Genomic DNA, 25,012 nt, shown 5'->3' with positions numbered 1-25,012 from the left:
CATCTGGGGGCCTGCGCCCTCCGCACTTGCCTGCTCTCGGATTGCCATGGGGTCCCAGCTGGCAGCGGGGCTTAGGCGGCACACAGGGGTCCCGGCTGGAGGCGGGGCTTAGGTGATGCAATCGCGCCGCCTAAGCCCGGCCGCACAGGGGGCCCGGATGGTGTCTGGCGCTGGCCAGCCCTGCCTGCAGTATGCAAATTAGCCTCCATCTTTGATGGCGGTTAATTTACTGATTAGCCAATGGGAAGCGTAGCAAAGGTACGGTCAATTACCCTTTTTGTCTTTTATTAGATAGGATAATACTTGATGATAGGTGATACAAGGTTTTTAGTCCATACTCAGAAGGAATTTAAAGGATTCAGTGGTTTGCTATGACAAAACTTTCATACTCATCTGCTGCTTTATGTGAGTGAATTTTCTCCCATGTTACATTAATAAAAATGAAAGTGGAAACAGAACCGATACTCTAATATGGTTCATTATGACAAATCATATTGGTTCATAGATAATGCAGTTTAAGTCATTATAAGACTCATTATAAGATGCATTTCTTTTGTTTGTTTGTTTTTTGTTAATTCTCACCCAAGGATACTTTTCTATTGATTTTTAGGAAGAGTAGAAGAGAGAGGAATGTAGAGAGAGAAACATCAATGTGAGAGAAACACATCAATTGGTTGCCTCTTGCATGAGCCCTGACCAAGGCCTGGGCCGGGGAGGAGCCTGCAACCAAGGTACGTGCCCTTGACTGGAATCGAACTCAGGACCCTTTGGTCATCCACAGGCCGATGCTCTATCCACTGAACCACATCGGCTAGGGCATAAGATGCATTTCTAATAAAATTTAGCTTTTATACACTGTGTGGCCAGATTATTATGACCGGCCAGATTATTATGACCACCCCATCAATACAATGAAATGTGAATTAGTTATGCAAATAATAATAATAAAACCTTGAGAGTATTTGCTTAGGAAGTTTTCAATATTCAGTATTTTTGGAAGTGTCAATGAAGTGTCAATGAAGTGTATATAATGATTATTAAGATATATAAAATTAATGTTTGATCAATTATGCATTACAATAAGTATAAAAACTAAATTTCAAAAGGAAAATTTTAACACCTAGCACCTTATCTCACAGGAAATTTTGATTAATTTAAATTTTAGCTTTTGTACACTTTGCAGAGAAGTATGATAAGCAAGTTAGGAATTTTGAGCATACAAATATATACATGTATTTTTTTAATTGTGTTTATTTTATTTATTTATTTTTGAAGGGGGAGAGAGAGAGAGAGAGAGAGAGAAAGAGAAAGACAGAAACAGAAACATCAATATGAAAGCTGAATATGGATCTGTTACCTCCTGCAGGCCTGTTACTGGGGATTGAACCCGAAACCAGGGCATGTGCCCTGACTGATAATTGAACCAGCAACCTTTGGTTCATGGGAAGACATTCAATTGGCCAGAGCCATAAATTTTTTTATGATAAAATTTTATAGGATAAGTAAATGGAAAAATGAGTTAAAATGAAATACAACAGTGTATTTGTGACTTTAAAAAGAGCTTTTTGTGTTTTAAAATAGATTGTGATAGATACCAATTTGCTATATTTTCAGATGAAAGAGTATAGTTTTTAGATTTCAATATTTAATGTAGTATATTAGTTACATTTTTTGTACCTATTTAAACATCTGATAGAAAGTAGTAGATGTTAACTTTAAAATGTGTGAAGAGATACTTTTCTATAGTTTTAGAGCAAACAAAAATAATGAAGGACAGGTTTGAGCTCTATATTCCTCTCTTTTTCTTTTTTCTCTTTAATGAAGCCAGAAAAATTTTGAGTCCCCATTAAACACGGACACTATATTATAAATATTTTTATTCTATCAAGTTTGCTGTTGTAGATAAAGCTAAACCCAGAAAGATTTCTTCCTTTTAAATTTGCTTAATTAACTAAACATGAAGTTTCAAGTTTGGTTTGTAAAAGTTTCCTCTAGGGGGTGACATTGTACAAGGCTTTCCATGACCTTGTATACATGTTATTTAAGAGCCATTTATTTATATGATCATAGAAAAAGTAAATCCAGTTTTCAGGAAGTTGTAAATATGTATGGTTATTTCAATTCTGGACAACAAGTGAAAAATTATAGTTTTGTTTAAATAAAGGCTAACTGTGATGTTAACACATATGGATGTTAGGATTAATAATTAGTTTCCTATTTTTCATTGTTGTTGTTAATCACACAGAAACTGGGTTTTCTAAAGCCAGTCAGACAAGCTTAACTAAGCCAGTAAAAATAAGCTATTTTCTTTTTTTTAATTTCTAAATCTGTAAGATTAATCAGAACCCAGAGTCCTGTTATCTAAGTACTTACTTTTTTATTAGCCAACTAAGGATTCTTTAGTATAGCAATAACAGGTTAATAATTTACAAAAAACACACAGAAAGTTGGACCATTGATTTATCCGCTAGCATTTCATTCTTTTAGCTTATATTTGTTTTTGCAAACATATACAAATATGAATTTTATTTTGTAAAAATAGTCATTTTAATAGTTACTCCTTTTTGAGTAAAGTAAATCATTTCATCATTAGGTTCTTTTAACCTGTCCCTAAGATTGAATGGACAGGGTCAGTGGAATTAACTAACTTGTTCTTACCTATCATTTTCTTTTCTTTTGGTACTCATGCAATTTTGGTAAGATTCATTTTTTATGTCAGTTGTGTTTGATTGTTCAGAGTGAAAGCTTACATACTCTTGAGCAGCACAGGTCTATATATAAAAGGTTCAATGTTTGATATTTTTCTGCATTCATTCAATGTATCGTTTTTCTGTGGCTTGGCAAGGTTGTTGTTTTTTTAAGTGGTTTTTGTTTTTTACCTCAGTTAGTTATTATTTCTCTTTGAAAGCACTTGGATTCCATTGTACTTCCACTATGGGATTGTTATATATTCTTTATTTTCTTTTTAGTAGTTGCTCTAATGTTTACAATAACTTATTACAGCCTACTGTCATGTAATATACCATCTCACATATAAAGTTAAGAACTTTGTTTTCTCCTCTCCTGTTCTTTGGTTTTGGTTGACATAATTTTTATTTATACATATGCCACAAAACCTTATTTTTTAAACTTGTTTTAAAGAAATGTATAAAATGAAATAATTTTTAAAAATATTTTCTCCATAATTACCATTTTCAGCTCTCTTCATTGTTTTGCATAGACCCAAGTTTTAAATCTGGTTGTCACTTTCTTTTGTTTGGAAGAGCTTTATTATACACACACACACACACACACACACACACATACATACATATATACTAGAAGCCTGGTGCATGACATTCGTACACTGGTGGGGTGGGGGTGTGGGGCGAGGTCCCTCAGCCCGGCCTGTGCCCTCTGGCAGGCAGACATCCCCCGAGGGATCCTTAGTGCTGCTGCGGAGGCAGGAGAGGCTCCTGCCACCACTGCTGTGCTTGCCAGCCGTGAGCCCAGCTTCTGGCTGAGCAGTGCTCCCCTGTGGGAGCTCACTGACCACCAGGGGGCAGCTCCTGCGTTGAGCGTCTGCCCCCTGTGGTCAGTGCATGTCATAGCAACCAGTCATTCCACCTTTAGGTCGATTTGCATATTAGGGTTTTATTATATAGAATATATATATATATTATTGATTTCAGAGAGGAAGGGAGGGAGGGACAGAAACATCATTGATGAGAGAGAACCACTGATCGACTGCCTCCTGCACGCCTCACACCGGGGACCGAGCCCACAACTCGGACATGTGCCCTGACCAGGAATTGAACCATGACCTCCTGGTTCATAGGTCAATGGTAAACCACTGAGCGACACCAGCTGGGCAAGAACTTTATAATTTTTTATGAGGCTTGCTGACAATGAATTCTGTTCTATTGTGTGAAATTAACTTTTATTTTTATTTTTGAAAGATATTTTTGGTGCATAAAGATTTTACTTTGTATTTTTTTCTTTCAGTAATTTTTTTTTCCACATTTTCCCACCCTTATTGGGGGCGGCGGGGGGGGGGAATCCAGTTACATATGTATTAGAACACTTGATATTTCCCACACCTCAATGAGACTCTAGTTTTGCTCTTCTTTTGTTTTCAATCCCTTTCTCCCTGCTTTTTTTTTTTTTTTGAGTAGTTTCTATTGCTGTATTCTGAAGTTCACAAATCTTTTCTTCTGTGGTGTTTAAACTTATCCAGTAAATTTTTTATTTCATATGTTATATTTTTCATCTCTAGAAGTTTCATTTCTATTCCTTTGTATGTGTTCTATTTATCTCCTCACTTAATACATGGTTTCCTTTAAAATGTTTTATAATTGTTTCCTAGTATTTTAATGTCATCTACTATTTCTGTTATTTTTTCATTATTTGATCTCATTGGGCTATTGACTTATTTTTCTTTATGGGTTCAAAAGTCCCTACACAAAATGTAATACTAACCATATAGCAAATATTTACAATGTACATATAAATAGTGTAATATATTCAGTTCTATTTATTGGAATAAAATTTGCTTTAGACATCAATCTATGCCATAATGATTCCTATTTGAGTGCCACATTGATGACCCTATTCAAGTATCACTCTTCACAATTGCTTTTAATGTATGATTTTTGTGTATTTTTATCATGCATTTCATATTTTTATATTCCTCACGTATAAACAAGGATGTGTTAGAATGTTAATGTTTAGATTTTATGGAACTTTGAATTACACATACCTTTAGGATTAGTAAATGTCACCAAATGCCTCACATGAAATTAAAATTGAGTTGGAAAGTATTTAATCCTTTTGCAAATATGCCTCATTACTCATCTTCAAATAATATTTATTCATTAAAATAAACACATTTCCTTGATGAAATGAATCAAATATATTTCTTTATACGTGATTTTAGCTACACATTTATGCTGTTTTAGTAGGTAATTTCCATATTAGACATTAATTTTTCATCATGCTGCTGCTACAATGAGTTACTTGTCTTGAATAGAGTTCTATATGAATGTGATTCTTTTTTCCATCCCTGTGGCAAAAAGATCTTTATTAATTTTCATAAGTAGATTTTAAGTACTTTTTGCTTTTATTACATTTACAGAATGCATCTTGTGATACATTTTCTGTACTTAAGACTTGTAAACCACATAAGATATTTAAAAATATAAAGGCAGCCCAATTTTTGTCCTAAATCTTTCCGATTCTGAGATGATCCATTTCTTCATTTAAAAGTGTTACTGTATAATAATGTTCTTGTAATTGCAAAGACTAAATATGCATGTAAACCAAGAAAAAAAATGCATTTGGAAAAAAATGCATTTGTAAACTATATTGTCATTACACTGAATTTCAGGAATCGGCCATCTGTACTGAGGTTAACCTTTAAAGGACAAGAAGCTGGTATTTGTTGATCATGGTTTTGATGATAGCAAAGTGGGAATAATTTGATTTTTGCCTCAAAGGAGATAGACAGATAGACTAACTCCACCATTTTTATTGTAAGAAATAGTAGAAATGAAGAGTAATAAATCTGAAACTGAAAATTGTGCTTTTTACATAGCAGTACATTTCTTGTACAAGGTAGCAAGAAAATGCTGGATTAATTTTCTGCATGTCTGCTTAATGGTTAAGTTCTGAGATGACTGCCACTAAACCCAAGGTGAACCTAGGAATCAACCTCATTTCATATGATCTGGGCCATTACTTGTGCTTGATAGCCATTTATCCCCAAAGTTGGTCTACCAAGTGGCTAACTACACTCTGGATGGTAGGATTCACATAGTGTTTGCTATTGTGGTTAGAAAATAAGGAGAAAGACCTGGGAAATGAAACTGTCAGTACTATATTTTATGTGAGTACAGAACTAATGTTATCATGTTCTACCATGTTGGTCAGTATTGTATATAGATAACAAATAATCTCTCAAATTTTCTGTGTGTCTTTTTGGGTCATTTTGTTTTTAATGATATTCATATTCTTTGAGATAGTCATTTGGGAGATTGGGAAGGCGGGTATTAAACTTATTTGATAATTATGATCTTTATAATGATGCTAATATGCCAGTGGTCTCTGCAGTTTGCATGTAGATATAGAGGGAAAAAATAGATGGCTTTATATATGAGCGTGCTTTTACCAGAGGATGTAAAAAATGATTCAGGGATAGAAGGAGATAGGATAGTAATGTTCTAGAAAAATATACTGTAAAATCAAAGCTGGTTGTAGAAGGACATTGAAGATGAGAAGACTATCATGAAGAAGTAGGGAGACACCAGTGAACAGGAAGCCTGTTGTAAGAGGCATAGTTGAATGTTGGAAAAAAGGGATATTGTGTTTATAGTGAGTGATCTACTAATTTTGGAAGTTTGTGATGGTAAATTAATAATGGAATGGCTGGCATGTAAGGGAGAGTAGATAGAATTACTGGAGATCAGGGTCAGTAAGAATTGAGAACATGGTACTGGGTAAGCATTAGAATTAGATTTGCTTTCTAATCACAGGAAACCCCCCAAAAAATGACTAAGTAAAATACAATTTACTTCCTCATTTAAAAGAAAGTTTGGTATTGGCAGTACCCAGTGCCAGTATGCAAATTCCATGAAGTCATTAGGGAATCACATTCAATTTCAAATCTAAAACCAGCATGTGGTTACCATTTCCAAGGTTGCTTGTGTCCAAGACGTCCCTAGAGTTTCAGTCATCCCATTTTTATTCCAGGCAGTAGAGAAGAGAATAGGGAGAGGGTCAGTCAGATCTTTCCCTTGCTATCATTTTCTATTTAAAGATGACTTTACAGAAGTCTCTCCCAACAATTTCTGGTTGAATGATATTAGTCTTAGTTACATGGCCATAGTTTGCTTTGAGGAATCCTGGGAAATGTACTATTTTGGCTGGGTACATTACAACTCCCTAATAATGTAGGGGTCTTGTTAGTAAGGAAGATGGGAAGAATGGATGTGAAAAGGCAGTTTGCAGTCTCTACCACAAGTATTATCTGTGTGAATAGGGGTTATGATAGAAAAACAAGGAGGTCCATAGGTGATTACAAGCATAACAAGATCAAGTGGAGGTAGCATGAGCCCTAGACCAGCATGTTTAGAAGACATTGAGAAAATACTGGAACGTAAATAGCAGGGGGGTACAAGGAGAAAACCGGTCATACCTGCCAATCCTGACATAGGAGGAATGTAAGAGAATTAAAAATTCTGGAGAGGACTGCAAATGATTTCTTCAAGTGACATTCAGGTTTTAGTTAAAAAGAGAGAGAAGGAATCTGAGGAGATGATTATGAAGCAGTTCCAAGGGATACAGTAGAAGAAATGGGGTCTTGGGGAAGAGGCATGGATTAGGTTGGGGCAAGAAAATACCATTTATACTTGAGAGAAGTGAGAATGCAATGAAATGTGTTTCTTAACGTTTTGGTCACCTATCCAGATGAGTTAATTTTTTTAATATGCCTCAATTTATATTTTAACAATTTCTACACTTAACCAAAAAAAGCCTTCCACTTAAAAATAAAGAGTAATAACACTTAAAATTTCTTAGAAAATTTTGGTAATACAGTAAGACATAGTAAGATTAAATTTGGGGAAGAAAAATATCAATTATAGATATTATCATATAAGGAGACCAGAGGCCTGGTGCATGAAAATTCGTGCACTCGGGGGATCCTTCAGCCCAACCTGCGCCCTCTCACAGTCCGGGACCCCTCAGGGGATGTCCAACTGACGGCTTAAGCTGGCAGTCAGACATCCCTCTGGCAGCCCAGGAGCCCTCGGGGGATATCTGACTAATGGCTTAGGCCTGCTCCCAAGCTGTTAGTTGGACATCCTTAGCTCTGTCGCGGTGCACATCATAGCGACCAGATGTTCCCGGTAGTTCCACCGTTAGAGTCAATTTGCATATTACCTTTTTATTACATAGGATGACATTTGATCTGAGATCCCAGCAAAATCAAATAGGCAGGAAACATAAAAAGTTAAATTACCTATATTAAAGAAGGAACACAGATATTAAGTGCCAATAACTTGGGGGAAAATGCAAATTAAAAAGTTATATTTGAAATATTAAACCATAAAAACAACTAGAAATATTGTACAACTGAATATCAAGTCCTTGCAAATAAAAGAACTTTCCAAGCTTACACTGATAGGAGAAAACAATAATAACTTTGAATACATAAGTATTTGAAGCCTCTGTGTTTTAAAACAACATGCAAGAATTGAAAGACCACATAGTATTTGCAGCCTATATGTTTATCTAAAGAGCTCATGATGCATTAAAAAAATAAAATAAAATAAATGCAACAAAAATGCTGGAAGAAAATACCTAACAGCTCAAAAAGAAGTCTTGGGGAGTTCAGTTCATTTTAAGGAAAAAAGCTGACTAAAACAGGCATAGAACTTAAAAGAAATATGATTGGTTTAAAAGGGGGAGGGCATTCAACCATGCTTTAAAAGGCCTGGTGGAATGGGGGAATTGATGTTTAAAACCTAATAGGTATAAGGGGAAAAGGACCAAGACAACTTGCTAAAGAAACATGACTAGTTAAAAGAAGGAGAAAAGAAAGAAAACTTGGTCACATTTGTGATTAAAGCAATGGATACTTAAACTAAAACATGCTTTTCTGCATTTTAAAATAGCATATGTCTGTTTTTGTGTCAAAGTGACATCTAGTGCTGGATCCTGTGCAGTGAAAATGAAACACCATGTTTTTTCACTGTGTGGCAGTGTATATCTGTACAGTACTTATGGAACTCATTTTTTCTTCCTCTCTTGTTAATCCCTAGATGGATAAAACCCTTAAATTTGATTTGTGGAAATAAATATAATAATAAATTAAACCTTAAACTCTAAACCTAAGCATGAAAATGTAGTTCCTTCCGATAAAGTTTTTAAATTAAAAACACACAGAATATACACAGTAGTGTGTGTATATTAATACATATTTTAAAGATGGTATGCTCAGGTAGACATAATTGAACTGAAAATCCTAAGAGTACCAAGCCATGTTATAAACTAGTAAATAAAGCAGTGATAGACCCAGTAGGCTAGGGAAGCAAGATGGACAAGTATACAGAATTGGAAACTTAATATATGATAATGAATGATAAAAATGGCATTTAAATCAGTGGGGCAAAATGAGCTATTCTCTTATCTATTCAGAAAATGTTTATTAAAGGCCAAGTACTAGCCTGGATGCCAGGGATACACCAGCAAACCAAATAGATTAAAATTGCGGTCATCATGTTTAAATTCTAGTTGGAGTAGTAGAGACAGGATAAATAAATAGAAGATGATTACACGCTGAAGAGTAAAGTAAAACAGGGAATGAGGATAGTGTTCACAAGATTCCATTTGGGGGAAAAAAGACATTATATTCCTATTTCATACTCTATAAAGAACAGCCAGAAGCCAATTTGTTAAAAAGCAAATAACCCAATAGAAAATTTAGTGTAAGATTTTTCTTTTATTTTGATACACTGGAGGCCCGGTGCACGAAACTAGGATTCCTAGGCCTGGCTGGCGATCGGGGCCAATCGGGGCCTTCCGGCTGCTGGCTGGGACCTTCCTTTGTTCTGCACAACCCCCTGGTGGTCAGCGCTCGTCATAGCGAGCGATCGAACTCCCGGTCGAACTCCCAAGGGGACACTTTGCATATTTTATTTCTAAGTTTAGCCTTTTAGATAGATAGATAGATAGATAGATAGATAGTCATAATTCATAAAGGAGAATATAGGGCTATCCAGTAAATATCTAACACCTATTTAGTAGTCAGGAAAATGCAAAACCAAACAGTGAGATACCACTTTCAATTCAGATTGACAGGAAGTTTAGTAATAACAGTTCTTTATGAGTTTGAGGGAAATGAATGCTTTTATATATTGCAGGTATAACTGCATGTTAGTGTAGTAACCTGTTTTGGAGGACAGTTCAAGAGTAGCTTTCAAAGTGAAAAAGGTACACATGCTATGACCCAGGAATCCCACTTCTTGATATTTACCTCAGGGAACTTGAATGTATGCATAAGAAGGTATGATAGGGCAACATGATTTATAATAATTAAAATTTGAGAACAACCTAAATGTGCTTTAGTTAAAATGATGTGTCCATACTGTGGAGCACTATAGCATGAACATAGACCTCCAAAACATATTGTTGAATGTAAGAGTAAATTACAGATGATATATGTACACACCAGTGATAACAAATTGCCACTAACCTATTCACAGCTCTTACCATTGGAAAAGCTATTAGTCAGAGAGGTTGTTAGCTTTAGCTTTATCTCTAATGTTTTCATTAATTCTTTTAGAGAGAGTATATTTTTATATGTGTACATAAAAATAGTTAAAACAGTTCTTTTTATTAGCCTCAACTTAAATCACATTTCCCATCAATCCAGCCCATATTGTATATTTTATCAACATCACTTATCTGACACTTGGCACATGGTTTTCTACATATGGGTTATTTTTCTGAGTACCCCAACTAACCAATTAAATTACAGGTCCCTTTGACAGCTTAGAACCTAGTCTTTTTTTTTTTTTTAACATGCCAAAAGAGAATGCCTTACTTGCTAACAATTTGTTAGAATAATATTTTGTGTTCTTTATATTTGTAATTAAGATTCCTAGTAAATCGGAGTTTTATTTCTAAGTTTACTTAAATGTTAAATGATTTATTAGATGAAACATTTAAAAAATTCAGTCAACGAAAGATGTTAAAAATTAAATTATTTAAATTATATTCCTTTTTTTTTTTTAGGTCGTTTATATGCGATGCAAACTGGAATGAAGATTGATAGTAAAACTCCTGAATGTCGTAAATTTTTATCAAAGCTAATGGATCAGTTAGAAACTGTGAGTTAAACAGAATTTATTTTCTGGTTAATGTTTAAAATGCTATTTTATTTAATTTGTGTAGTTTTTTCCCTTGGCAGTAATCAGCAATGTCATTATAGCTGATGAAAACAGGCAACAGGGGCATTCTGTTGCCCCTGTTGGCCTTGCACTTCTAACACTGCTTCTATAAGTGCAGGAAAAATTACAGTATTTTTTGGAGGATGAGGTTATATGGCAGGAAGGAGAATGTGTCTTACACATAGTGATATATTTGTGAAATTCTTCTTTAACAGACATTTTATGTAGAATATACCCCTATTAATTTCTCAGTATAACAATAATCTTATGTAATAAAAGCCCAGCGATCATAATGCCAGAACAGCCGCTCGACCAGTACTGTGAGGTGCACTGACCACCTCTCCCCAGCCAGCAGGCTCCTATCACCGGATGGCAAACGGGAAACCGGGGTGCGTGGCAGGGGATGCGGGCAGCACCAGGCCAAGGCCCCCACCCCCTGGTTGCCCCACACATAGGCTGACCTGCGGCGGGGGTCGGGCCAGCAAGCAGGCAGGACTGGCCGACCTATTGGTCCCTCCCCACTGGCCATCAGGCTCCCATTGCCCAGTGGCATACTGGGAACCCGGGTGGGTGGCGGCGGAGGGCGGGGCCAGCTGCCAGCAGCTGGGGAAGATGGCCCTGATTGCAGGCTAAGCCTAGGGACCATACCCGTGCATGATTTCATGCGCTGGGCCTCTAGTAGGTAAAATAATAGCTTTTGGATAACACAAAACTCAGTTCTTTATAATAAGCAAAGTGTAAAATCACATTTATAAAGTGACTCATCAGGATTTATTAGTATCTAAATTAAATAACAAGTAGAGTGAGTTTATTCCATGGTGAGAGCACATCTACCTAATAAAATGTTTGTGTCACATTTTGAAAAATTTTAGTATATTTTTGCTGCCGGATATTTTAAACTTTTTTCTAGAATTAAATCTGCCTCTAGAATTAATATAGAATTAAATGATGTCATAGTTTGGATATAGTAATTAGTATTACATTCAGGCTTTTTCTGTTTTTGTTTAGGGTAATCATAGCTAAAAATGTCCTTAAATTTCAACATTAAATCCCTCTGGACATTAAATTACTTTGTTGAGAGTATTTACTTCGTTGATTTTATGGAAAATCCTGAAGCCTTTTTTAAATATAATTTTTTATTTTATAATGTCTTTGAGAAAAGCAGTTTTAAAACAGTAGTATAGTGCTAAGATATAATATTCCAGAAGGTCATTTATTTCAGTGTGACAGTCTGAGTATAATGTAGGAATTTAGTTTGTTTTTTAAATACTTTAAATTATTATATGCTTAGGAAAGGGATATATTGACTGGAAATTTACACAGTTTTAAATTGTATTGATTTGAGGTTTCTGCTTTTCTAAATTTAAAAAACTTATAATCCAATTCCAAATTTTTCATCTATACCTTACTTAGGATAAGACCTCCCTTTTTATACATGTGCTCTGAAAGATACTATTTTAGGATATAGTGATCCTTTTTAGTATTATTTTTTTTATTTGATAAGAAGAAATTGAAATGGGAATAAATTAAAATTTTAACTTATATATGATTAGGAAATAAATTTTAATTTCATTTTAGGATACCTGATTGTACATTGGATAATATATTATTTTGAAATATTTGATGCTTTAAAGTAGCTATTTGGATGTGTTATCTTTCTATTCTTGGTTATTTTGATTTTTAGAGATAAATGATACTTTCAGGTTATCATATGTGTAATCAGAATTTTGTGAACATTGGATTGTGTTTTAAATACCTTTGGCTAAGACAGAGTGATTTTTCTTTGCAGGGTTTCATTGATACATCTTTTACTGAAATGCATATAAATATTCATTTAAAATGATTATTAGGATAATTTGTACTTAAGTATACATTTCTGTAAGTCCAAAATCATAAGCTTTGTATTTGATTTTCTTTTAGCTTAAGAAACAGTTGGGTGATAATGAAGCTGTTACTCAAGAAATAGTTGGTTGTGCCCATTTGGAGAATTATGCTTTGAAAATGTTTTTGTATGCAGATAATGAAGATCGGGCTGCACGATTTCACAAGTAAGTAAAGAAAGAGGAAAATAAAAATGGTAAATTTAGTTACTCTGAACCAGAATTATCCAATTTTGCATTGAACGCTTTCTGATTTCCTGATTAATGATTTAAATATTTAAAAATTACTTGCAGAATCTAGAATGATTTTGAGTATCAGATGCAATCCCATCTTTTTAGAAAAAATGACTAAAAGAAGAACACCCAGGGCAGATTTATTTTCTCAGGAAATATACTCTAACTAGTTCTTTAACATTGCTGAAAATGTAAGAGTTGATTTTAGACATAAAACAGTCTGGTTCAGTGATGCTGATTTTAAAAACTCCCATTCCACTAATTCAAATGGTTTGTCATTATTATAATAATAATATTTAAATGCAAAAAAAAATGCACATGGCTTGATATGCTTTTAGAAAGTACTATAATTACATTATTCAAGATCAAGTGAATACTATAAAACCTTACTGTACCATATTTACATGTGTAGTATTAGTGTTGTTACTTTCTCCTGATAACTTTATAAGAGGAGTTCCAATGTGTTCCTAAAATCTGATTTTATTTAAAATAATTTCAGAATGCTTTTATAAACATTGGAATTTTTTTTATAGCTACATAACTAATTCTACATCATTATGTTTTTCCTTTAAACTAGACCAGTTCTCTTTTCTCTTCCAGAAACATGATCAAGTCCTTCTATACGGCAAGTCTTTTAATAGATGTCATAACTGTGTTTGGAGAACTTACTGATGAAGTGAGTATATAGTTTTTATTGTCTTAATAGCTAAAGATCAGTATTGTTGCTGTTTACCAGTTTTATTATGACAATGTTTACTTAGAGCAGCATGTTCATAAGAAATGTAATGTAAGCAACTTTTTAATTTTAATTTACTACACATTTTTTAAAGTATAAACAAAAGATAAAATTATTTTTAATATATTTTTGTAGGAAGTTCTTTAAATTTAGTATTGGGCAGCAGAGGATTTGAGTTTGATTTTATTAAGGGTTTAAATACTACTAATCCTGTATGCTGTTAAGTTTCTTCACTGTTATTTGGTAAACATAGAGGCAGAAACTTTTTAAGGTCTTTTCCTATTTCATTTCTACTCAGAAATATTGTTTATGATTTGTTTCTATTGTAAAATACATATAGAACATGATGTTTTACAAAGTACTTCATATTTATTAGTTTCTCATAATCACTATGAGATAATAGAGTGCATATTCATTTTATACATGAGTAAATTGAGGCTAAGTGACAAACATTGCTGTGAATTCAGTGTTGTTTTACTGTCACAAGAAAATTTGTTTTCTGAGAGGGAGATATTAATCTAGAAAGTGATAGGGTGAAAAAAAAAGCCATAATGAGACTGATAAAGGCTTCTTATACTGGTGATTTGATATCTATGAAGAACATTGCTTTCTGTGATACGATTTTTTTCGAAGTGATGAGCAGATAGTAAAGTTCCAAACAAAATAAAGTATAATCTATGAGATATTTGCATTTTTATAAAACAATATATCAAAACTGTGCAAAAAATTTTTTATGTTTGTATGTAAAATAAAATCAGGTTCTAGACTTGATGATTATAAGCTGAGTTTTTGCATTGGCAGAGTTATGCAGGACATTTCAAAGTTGTGCTGAACAACAGACAGTTTATTATGTGATTGTTCCTTTTATTTCAAAACACCAAGCATTCCTGGCCCTTGCCTACACAGCATTCCCCAGTCATTCAGATAACACCTTCTAATGTATGGGACAGTGCCCATTGAGAGCCACTGCTGTCCAGTGTTCTTGAGACAGAGTAGTATAAGAGGACACTGAAACCTGGAGTGTGGAAACCTGAAATGCTTCTCAGTGGGTGGCACATTTTATATTCTGAAGGCCCAGTGTGTCCACTCTGTTTAACTCCCTTTCTACTCCCGTTTCCTATTCCTGACCTGGATTTCTTTCCCCCTCTGTTGTACTATGTGGCACAATACTAGAAAATTAAGGATGCTGAGCTGATTTATCCGTGAAACTGTGGAAAGCTTTAGATAATTCAGTACGGTTATGGAGAGTACCAGGCAGACAAAAGAGAATAATGGACCTCAGATTAGAAAAGTAAGTCATCAACCAGGTCAGAACAAATTCTAGTAGGGAGAAGGGAGAAGAAAAGGTAGCATAGCAATAGTGTCGGAGGGAGCAAGCTAAACACCTGAGGCCTTCTGTGTATGACATTTGTACATAAATATTTTTAGTCTTCTAAATAAATTATTTTTACTTTTCTTTTTTAAAAAATAGAGTTTATACTATTTTCCATTCTTTTTCCATGCAATCTAGTCTTCACTGTGATTGTTTTACTGAAGAACCCATAGGGACTTTTCATTTTCAGACCTTGTGCAGGTTTATCTTACTTGTGGTACTTTCTTACCAATCCCATTTCATGTTTGTCAGGCCAGCCTGCTTACCAACCTCCCAGCTTTTACCGCTGGGGACTTGGTGTTTTTAGCCGGCTTGCATTGCATTCCCTTTACTCTTAGCTACATTGTTCTAGACCTTATATGAATTTCTCCGTTTTTGTAACTCTTCCACCTTTGGAGTCTCAACTATATGGACATTACACTATAAATGTATTGACTTGGGTTTTATATATTATATTTTGGAATAAGTTATAGTGCAAGTTCTTGAAAAGGGAACTTTGTCTTATTCTGTTCTACTCTTCTTTTGCATTAAGTGCAATTCACACACAGTAAATACAGTGCTAATTAGTTAATTTTTCAAAAGTTCTTATAGTTAGCTTTTTATTTTTTTACCTGTAGTTGGAAATAATGTTCAGACCTGTTTACATAGAACTTCTTTCATAACTCTTCTGAAATGTAATATGTCTCAATTACAGCATTTTGGTCTATTTCCTGATTTTTTTCCCTTTTAATTTTATGTCATTACTCATGGTTACACAGAACTAAACAAAGTCTGTATTTTCTTTAGTCTTCAGCTGTTTATATATGTGTATTTTGTCTGCTACTGTTCTGATTTTCAACTCTCTACCTCTGTTTTAGGTCTATGTATTGAACTCTTTTAACTGTGCCCAACATAATTCCATCTTAGTATTTAGTTAAACTTTTGTAATGCAAACTTCTCACATTCCTGTAGCTTTCTTGGATTTAGTGTCCCAGTTTTAAGTATAGAGTCACAAGAATATACTTTAATTTTATATTTTAAAGCAAGAAATGTTCAAAACATATTATTTTCCTACTATATCCTCTTGATTACTCTATTTATGATCAACATTATTGAGAGGCTTTCTTTTGTATTATATATTTACTAGAGGCCCGGTGCACAAAATTCGTGCATGGGGTAGGGGTGGAGTGTCCCTCAGCCTGGCCTGCGCCCTCTCACAATCTGGGACCCCTCAGGTAGAGTCCCTAGGCCTGGCCAGTGATCAGGGCCTATCAGGGGTTTCCTTCCCCCAGCTGCCAGCAGCTGGCCCAGCTCTCGCTGCTGCCACTGCTTGCCATCTGTGCGGCACTGCCCTCCCCTCCCCCACTACTGGTCGCCTCCCCCTGCAGGCAACAGACGTGGGGTGCAATCGCTTGGTTGGCCTGGGCCTCCCTCTGCAGGGTGATCGCTGGCCAGCCCCGTACACCCGCCACAGCGTCGCTAGCCGGTGGCCTGGGCCTCCCTCTTTGGGCAATCGATCATGGGGCTCCTCAATCAATCGCCCAGCAGAGGGAGGCACTGCCCACCCGGCTGGGGCTCTGCAATCGATTGCCGCGCAGAGGGTGGCCTGGGTTTCCCTCTTTGGGGTGATCGTGGAGTCCCCAACCCCTGATCGATCGCCGGGCCAGCCGGTGGCCTGGGCTTCCCTCTTTGGGGCAGTCGATCACGGATCCCCCCCATCGATTGCCCCAGAGAGAGTGGCTTGGGCCTCCCTCTGTGGGGCGATGGTGGGGCCCCCCAACCAATCACATCACACTCACCTTGGCTGGCCTGGCGCCAGTGTTTGTCATAGTGTGGTCGTCCAGATGGTCGTTCTGCTGTTCGGTCGATTTGCATATTACGCTTTTATTATTATAGATTTCACGTCTAGCAATGTCTAAGGAACAGATATTTTACCTTTTTTTCTTTATAGTCTTTGGTTTAGGTTTTCTACTGCTAATTTAGGAAGAATATGAAAATCACATAAAAGTTAATAGCACTGCTCTTATCTCTTGAGTTTCTGCTAATTTTAAGGAATCAAGTGAATATGGTGTGTTTTTCTGCCCTCACAGACCTTGTGTTCTAACTTGGAAAGAGAAACAAGTTAACTTGTTTCTGTGATGTGTGAACTAGTAATGAGAAAATAAGGGTCGAGATCCACTTCTACCACTTTCCAGGCTCTGTACTTAGACGCCTCAGATATATTTTGTTTATTCTTTCGCAACTCTGAATTATAGTGAGAGAAGTAAGGGTCAGAAAAATGTGAGTACCTTGTCTCCAGATGCTATAGCCCAGAACAGTGATCTCAGACTTGGTGATAAAAGTCCAGCTATTTTTTTTTCTTAATTTGCAATCTGTTGCAGACTGATTATGTAAAATACAAGTAATAATTGAAACACTAGAAAAATGAAACTTAAAAAAGACATGTGAAATACAAGCCTAATTTGCGTTAAGTTCCTAAATTATCAATTTGTGTACTATTTTGTCCAAACTGGTAAGCAGTTTGCAGACCAGCACCAGTTCTGGGACCACATCTTTTTAGCACTGATCTAGATCCCTCTATGGAAGACCACAGTGAATCCTGATTTATCCCAATCTGGGACTCTTGCTTCTGGAAAAACAGGGCTCGGGCACAACTGGAGCAATTATGTACTTGTGTCGCCATCTGGAGGTAGTCTGTTTCAGGTATCCATTTGCATTGGAAGTTTCTGAATTAAGCAACATCTCACTGCTAACCTAGAAAACCATGGTTGAGTGGGAGAGCTTTATCTAATTACAAAAGTGCGTGTTCTGTACACATACCTGCACTTAATATTCAATTAATTGTGAATGGAGTATTTTTGCACACAGTATTCGTACAATGTGGTTAAGAATACTATAGCCATTGACTTCAAATTCCACATGCCACTTCATAACTGAATCACTCAGTTATTTGACTTACGTAAGTCTGTTCCCACATCTATAAGATGAAGAAAATTGTAATACTTCATTAAGTTGTCCTGGGGATAAAATGAGAAAATACACGTACAGCCTTTAGCAAAGTACCTAGCAGTAGTAAATGCTTAAAAAACATTAGTTCTTGCTCTTATTAGTTTATGGATAATGGTCTAGTGCCGTGGTCGGCAAACCGCGGCTTGCGAGCCACATGCGGCTCTTTGGCCCCTTCAGTGTGGATCTTCCACAAAATACCACGTGCGGGTGCACACATACAGTGCGATTGAAACTTCGTGGCCCATGCGCAGAAGTCGGTATTTTGTGGAAGAGCTGGTATTTTGTGGAAGATCCACACTCAAGGGGCCAAAGAGCCGCATGTGGCTTGCGAGCCGCGGTTTGCCGAGCCGCAGTTTGCCGACCACTGGTCTAGTGTACTACATTTAGAGAGGACATCCGCAAATACATTAAAATTTTAATGGAAATTATTCAAAACTGCTCAATCATATATTTGCTTAAGATTAATGTATTTAGAAATAGATGACCATTATGTATTGCTACTAGCTATATTTGGAGTCCCATTATGTCTATTTGGAGTCCCATTGAAGAGAGTAAAAGTAAAATGTAAAAAAAAGATTTTGAAGAAATAGTGACCATAGATTTTCTAAATTGTGTGAAAAAGTTATGGATCCAAGAAGCTCAGTGAACGCCAAGTAAGGCTAATGTAAAGAAAACCATATCTGAGAACGTCATAGTCATAGCAGTGAAGTTCAGTAATGAAGAGCAGACCTTGAAAAGAGCAGTCTTGGGAAAGAACACATTCTGCACAAGGTAAAAATGCTTTGAAGGATGGTTGACTTCTCATTTTTTTTTTATGAAGTGTTGGGCAGAAGAGAATAAAATTGACACAATTAAAGTACTGAAAGAAAAACAAACAAAAAATGCTTTCAACTCAGAATTCTTTGAGGAAAGGTATCCTTCAAAAAAAATCAAGGTAAAATAAAAGACTTTCAGGCAGATTAATTCATTGCTATCAAATCTGCACTATAGAGCTAAGTTACTAACCAGCAGAAAAGAAGTTTTTCAGTCTGAAGGAAAATAATACCGGATGGTAACTTGGATTTATAGGGAGAAAGGAAGTACATTGGACATGTTATGTACATAAATATATAAAAAACTATATTTTTTATTTTTATAAAGACATACCTGTTTAAATAAAAAATATTATAATTATGCCAAAAGAAGGAAGGAGTGGAGAGAGAAACAAAAACAGATGGAACTAATATAAAACAAATAGCAAATTTTAGGCCTAAATACAGCTGTATCAGTAAGTACCATAAATGTAAATGGACTAACACTATAAGGTAGAGATTTTCAGACTAGATTTAAAAAAAACAAGCTCAAACTTTATGTTGTTTACAAGAGACACTCTAAATACTGAGACACAGATGTTTTATAAGTAAAAGAGGGAAAATATTTAATGCAAATGCTGAGTAAATAAAATTCCAAGTGGCTATATTAGTATTAGACAAAAGGAACTTTAAGATGTGTTACTAGAGGTAAAATGGGATATTTTGTAATAAAGGGTTCAATTCATCAAGAAGATATTACAGCTAAAAGTGTCTGTGTACCAAAATAACAGTTGTAAACTATATGACACAAAAATTGATAGAAATAAAAATATACATAAATTCATAGTTATACTTAGAGATTTAATGCCCCCCCCATCAGTAGAATAGTTTAAAAACAGTAAAATTAACTAAAATGAATAGACGAGCCACATCAAATATTGGCTAGAATGTGGAAAAACAAGAGCTTTCATACATTGCTTGGTGAAAATGTTAGACATTATAACCACTTTGGGAAAAGATTTGGCAGATTTTTATTAAGTTAAACACATCTACCTTTTTACCCAGTAATTCCTCCTTGGTGTTTATTTAAAAGAAATGGAAACATGTGTCTAGAAAAAAACTTGTTCAAGAGTGCTCATAGGAACTTTATTCATAATAGCCCAAAGCTAGAAATAACCCAGTTGTCCACCAACAAAGGAATTGATAAATTGTACTATTACTAAAATATCAAAAGGGACTAGTGATCTACCCTTCAACATGAATGAATCTTGTGGATTGTGGATTTTATGCTGAGTAAAAGAAAACTCAGTGCAAATTGGATGATTCCCTACATATAATGACAAATTCTAGTGAAAAAATTAGGATGTTTGTTGGAGGGGGTGGGGCAAGGGAAATTTGTTCTGGAAAGGGATATGAAGGAACATTATCATGGGGAACTAGAAATGTTATAATTTGATAGTATGTTTTACACAGGCATATCTTTCTTTCAAATCCCATCAAATTATATACATTAAGATTTATTTATCTCAAGGTATGTCAGTTTTACCCCAAAATAATAGTTAAATATTGAACTCTTGTTTGTAGGTTTGGTTTTTCTTGATGGTATTAGGTTATCAACTCTAAAACTGCTTACTCTATATATCAGCGGTTCTCAACCTGTGGGTCGCGACCATCGGAAAACACATATAGCATATCAGATATTTACATTATGATTCATAACTAGAAAAACTACAGTTATGAAGTAGCAACGAAAATAATTTTATGGTTGGGGGTCACCACAACGTGAGGAACTGTATTAAAGGGTTGCGGCATTAGGAAGGTTGAGAACCACTGTGTATAGGATTAAGCAAATGAGTAAGTATATTAAGGGAGCCAGGTTTCTCACTTCTGGACAAAGAACTTAAAATATGGGATGGGAGAATACTACATTGTATTGTGTTGGATTGGAACTGGAAATGTTCATATTATGCTTTTAAATGTATTAGATAGAGAAAAATCGATATATGTATGTAGATGATATATATGTATATACTACAAATGTGTGTATATACAATATATGCATGCATTTGTGTGTATACAGCATATATAATAGCTTTGTGTATACATGTACCTGAGACAAAGTTCCTATGTTCCTATACTGAAAGGTCCTGGAAAGCAGTGATGCATCAGTAGAAATGAGCACCCCCAGAGTCTGATTTGGGGTTCTAAATACCATCTGTAGAAGGAGCCAGGATTCTTGTAGAAAGGACTGAGTCAGGGAAACTACTAAATGAAGTTGGAACTTAATTATTATGAAAGCCAAATTCCTAGTGATGATATTAACGGTTGAGTTGAAATGATAAAAATATTATGACTTTTTTTTTATTGGTTTTTTACAGAGAGGAAGGGAGAGGGATAGAGAGTTAGAAACATCGATGAGAGAGAAACATCGATCAGCTGCCTCCTGCACACCCTCCACTGGGGATGTGCCTGCAACCAGGGTACATGCCCTTGAGCGGAATCAAACCTGGGACCCTTGAGTCCACAGGCCGACCCTCTATCCACTGAGCCAAACCAGCCAGGGCAAAAATATTATGACCTCTTGTTTTACTGAGCAAAAAAAAGTACAGAAGTACAATTTTTTTAAAATAGATTTTTATTGATTTCAGAGAGGAAGAAAGAGAGACAGAGAGATAGAAACATCAATGATGAGAGAGAATCATTGATTGGCTGCCTCCTGCACGCATCCTACTGGGGATCAAGCACACAACCCCTGCCATGTGTCTGGACCAGGAATCAAACCTGGGACCTCTTGATTGCTGGGTCAGTGCTCAACAGCTGAACCACAGGCTGGGCTATAGGACCTTTTTTATAATGGAGTATATAAGAGTATATTTTGATAAGGAAAGGGAAATTAAATATGTTACAAATTCAGTAATTTGGTGGGTTACTCTTTCGGTTTCTGTATACTAATCTGTAGCATCTAGAGAATCTCACATAAAATACTCAACTAAATATCTAGACTATATGCTATATTTGTACTCATTGGTGACTTGGTGGATCTTTACAAAAGGCAAAGTACAGCTGTTTTCAACATAATGAAACTGTTCTCTCAAACTAATGTACATACAGATCCTCTGGGGATCTTGTTACAATATAGATTGTGATGCAGGCTTGAAGATTCTAATTTCTAACAAGCTCCCAATTGATACTAGTACCACTGGTCCAGGAGTATCATAAAGGTCCATTAACTATATGAACTGAAAAATCACTAGTCCATTCAAAATTCTGACAAATTTTACTCTCATATTTTTTAAAACATTTTTTTTTCTTATTTTATGGTATATAGCATAAATTTTAAAGTCAGGAAAGAAGAGGCAACTAGCAGGTTCTTCACTAATATTCTTAGTTCTCACAACAATCCCATGACTTACTATTTTCTCCTTTTGGGAATTGAAATAAATGAGACTAAGAGCTGGTAAATAGTATGCTACAGGTTAAGTGTTTGCTTGCTTTAACCAGTACATCGTGTTAGTTTTTTTAGATTTGTACAGATTTATTTTTCCCTCTAGTGAAAATAGTTCAATTTATTGTTATTTTTTATATTTAACTAGAGGCCCGGTGCATGAAATTCGTGCACTCGGGGTGGTACCTCAGCCTGGCCTGCGCCCTCTCGCAGTCCGGGAGCCCTCGGGGGATGTCCAACTGATGGCTGGCAGTCAAGACATTCTTAGCGCTGCCACGGTGGCGGAGAGGCCCACCACTGCCACTGCACTCGCCAGCCATGAGCCTGGCTTCTGGCTGAGCGGTGCTTCTCCCATGGGATTGGGCCGAAACTGGCTCTCCAACATCTCCTGAGGGGTCCCGGATTGCAAGAGGGCGCAGGCCAGGCCGAGGGACCCTACCAATACACAATCAGGGCCAGGGAGAGACGTAGGAGGTTGGCCAGTCAGAGGGCTCCAGGGCATGTCCGACCCATCTCGCTCAGTCCCGATTGGCCAGACCCCAGCAGCAAGCTAACCTACCAGTTGTAGCATCTGCCCCCTGGTGGTCAGTGCACATTGTAGGGAGCGGTTGAGCGGCCTTAGCATATCATTAGCATATTATGCTTTGATTGATTGAATGGACGACTGGACACTCAGCATATTAAGCTTTTATTATATAGGATTTTATAACTCCGTCTAGCCTATTTCTCCCCTGTGCATATAAGTTGCAAGTTTTGCTCGAAGGATACTCACATATTTCCATTGCAGACCTTTTCTGAAATTCAGAACCATTAGACATGTGTTTTGAGGAAGATAGCTTTTTATTAAGCCTGTTGAGCCCTAGAAAGTTGGTAGAACCCAGTGGTAAGATTGAGAGGGTGCTGGACTCTTTCAGAGCTCTATAATGCAAAACTGGGTTTTACCTCAAGAATATGTTATAAGTTATCATAAATGTATTATTTTTGCTTGACTTTTTTACTGCAGTCTAATATCGATAAAAATATTTTTCTTTTTAGAATGTGAGACACAGAAAGTATGCAAGGTGGAAGGCAACATATATCCATAACTGCTTAAAGAATGGAGAGACTCCTCAAGCAGGGCCTGTTGGAATGGACGATGATAATGGTATGTATTTATTTCTCTATGTAAAATGATTTAGTAGAATCATAATTTTTCAGTAGTATCTAAAGTTTTCTAAAGGGACCATATAATTGTTTCTCCCATCAGGTCCAAAATTCATGAAAATTCGATATAAAATCATAAATTTGGGACAGTGAGAGATTAGAACCAAACTCTTCTAATGTCTAAAAAGTTTTGTAAAATATATAGTATTTAATATAGTATTTACTAATTCTGTTTTTGTTTATTTGAAACTTTATTAAGCACATACACCTTTATAATTGTTTCTTTGGTTAATTGCCTAACCTTTTTATCATTATGAAATATCCTGCTTTATCTCTGTTAATATTCCTTATCATGATTTTTATATTGTCTATTATTGAAAGTAGCACTTCAGCTTCTGTCTGCTTGGTATTTACATGGTATATCTATTTTCATCCTCCTCTTTTAAACATATATGAGTCTTAAAGCATATAGGTGTTTTTTTTCAGTCTGACAGCATCAATCTTTAAAATAGTGTTTAGTACATTTACATTTAATATATTATTGCTTAGCTAGATTTAAGCTAGTACTTTTGCCATTTGTTTTTTGTTAGTCCCATCTGTTTCTATTCCCTCTTTTTCTTTTCTCCGGTGAGTTTTTCCTCTTTAATTCATTATGACTATATTGTTCTCTGATAAAGTACCTGGTGTTAAGTCATTTTCTGTTAATTTCAATATATGGGTTGTTCTGGGGTTCTTTTTCTATAGACTTTCTCATGACTTTGGTCACAATTTTTCTCACCCCATATTTGTGTTACTTTTCATTGTTGATAAATAAACAATTTTATAGTTCCTCTGCATTCTGTTATCTTCCTCTGTGAAGTCTTGATTCTTGTTTATAACAAGCAGTTAACTTGCCTGAACTCAAACACTGCCTCTCTTTCTTTCATCTATAAGGCTGTTGCTTTCTTCAAGGCCCACTAGAGTCTTCTCCCAATGTACATGCATAGTTCAGTGCCAAACAGACATTTAGTTGGGGTTCATATACACATTTTAAGGCTCACTTTTCTGCAGTACTTCCCTTTGTACAGACTGTTTAGTACCCTCAGGTGAAAAGCCACAAAAAAGTAGTTCTTACCTGGTGAGATTTCTTCTTCCAAGGTCCATCATCATCCTAGTTTCTACCAGATTTTGCTCACTCTTCAGTGCTTTTAAACAGCAGGGGTTTGTTCCTTTGTTGGAGTTCTCTACTATAGGAGAAAACTATTGTAGTGCATATAAGGTATAAATACATCTATAGGGTTACTTAATAAAATGCATATCTCAGAGTAGTAGGTAGATTTTTACTTATTTAAAATTATCTACATTAAAAATGTGAGTCATAAATTCGTGCTGTGGGAAGTGAGTTGACTTGAGCTCCTGATCTCCACAGGTGGGGGCAGGAGGGAATCCCACTATTCTTTTGAAATGCCAAATGATATAAATATTTTGCCTAATGCGTATTTATTGTATACGGAAT

The 25,012-nt window shown here is 35.6% G+C and overlaps 1 protein-coding gene across 2 annotated transcripts in view; it reads left to right on the top strand.

Annotated features, from left to right (window-relative positions):
• The window catches only part of VTA1 (vesicle trafficking 1), a 47,834-nt gene that overhangs the window by 5,113 nt on the left and 17,709 nt on the right, over positions 1-25,012 (top strand). For both annotated transcript variants that reach the window (XM_023750185.1, XM_006084406.3), the window contains exons 2-5: positions 10,774-10,868; positions 12,849-12,976; positions 13,643-13,718; positions 23,410-23,518. In XM_023750185.1, the coding sequence (XP_023605953.1) occupies positions 10,788-10,868; positions 12,849-12,976; positions 13,643-13,718; positions 23,410-23,518 (394 nt within the window). In that variant the 5' untranslated portion in view covers positions 10,774-10,787. The remainder of the gene's footprint in view (positions 1-10,773; positions 10,869-12,848; positions 12,977-13,642; positions 13,719-23,409; positions 23,519-25,012) is intronic.

The sequence above is a fragment of the Myotis lucifugus genome, unplaced genomic scaffold (assembly GCF_000147115.1).
Source record: "Myotis lucifugus unplaced genomic scaffold, Myoluc2.0 scaffold_11, whole genome shotgun sequence".
Classification (NCBI taxonomy): Eukaryota; Metazoa; Chordata; class Mammalia; order Chiroptera; family Vespertilionidae; genus Myotis; species Myotis lucifugus.
The sequence above is the reverse complement of the archived record's forward strand: the minus strand, read 5'-3'. Positions and strand labels throughout refer to the sequence as shown.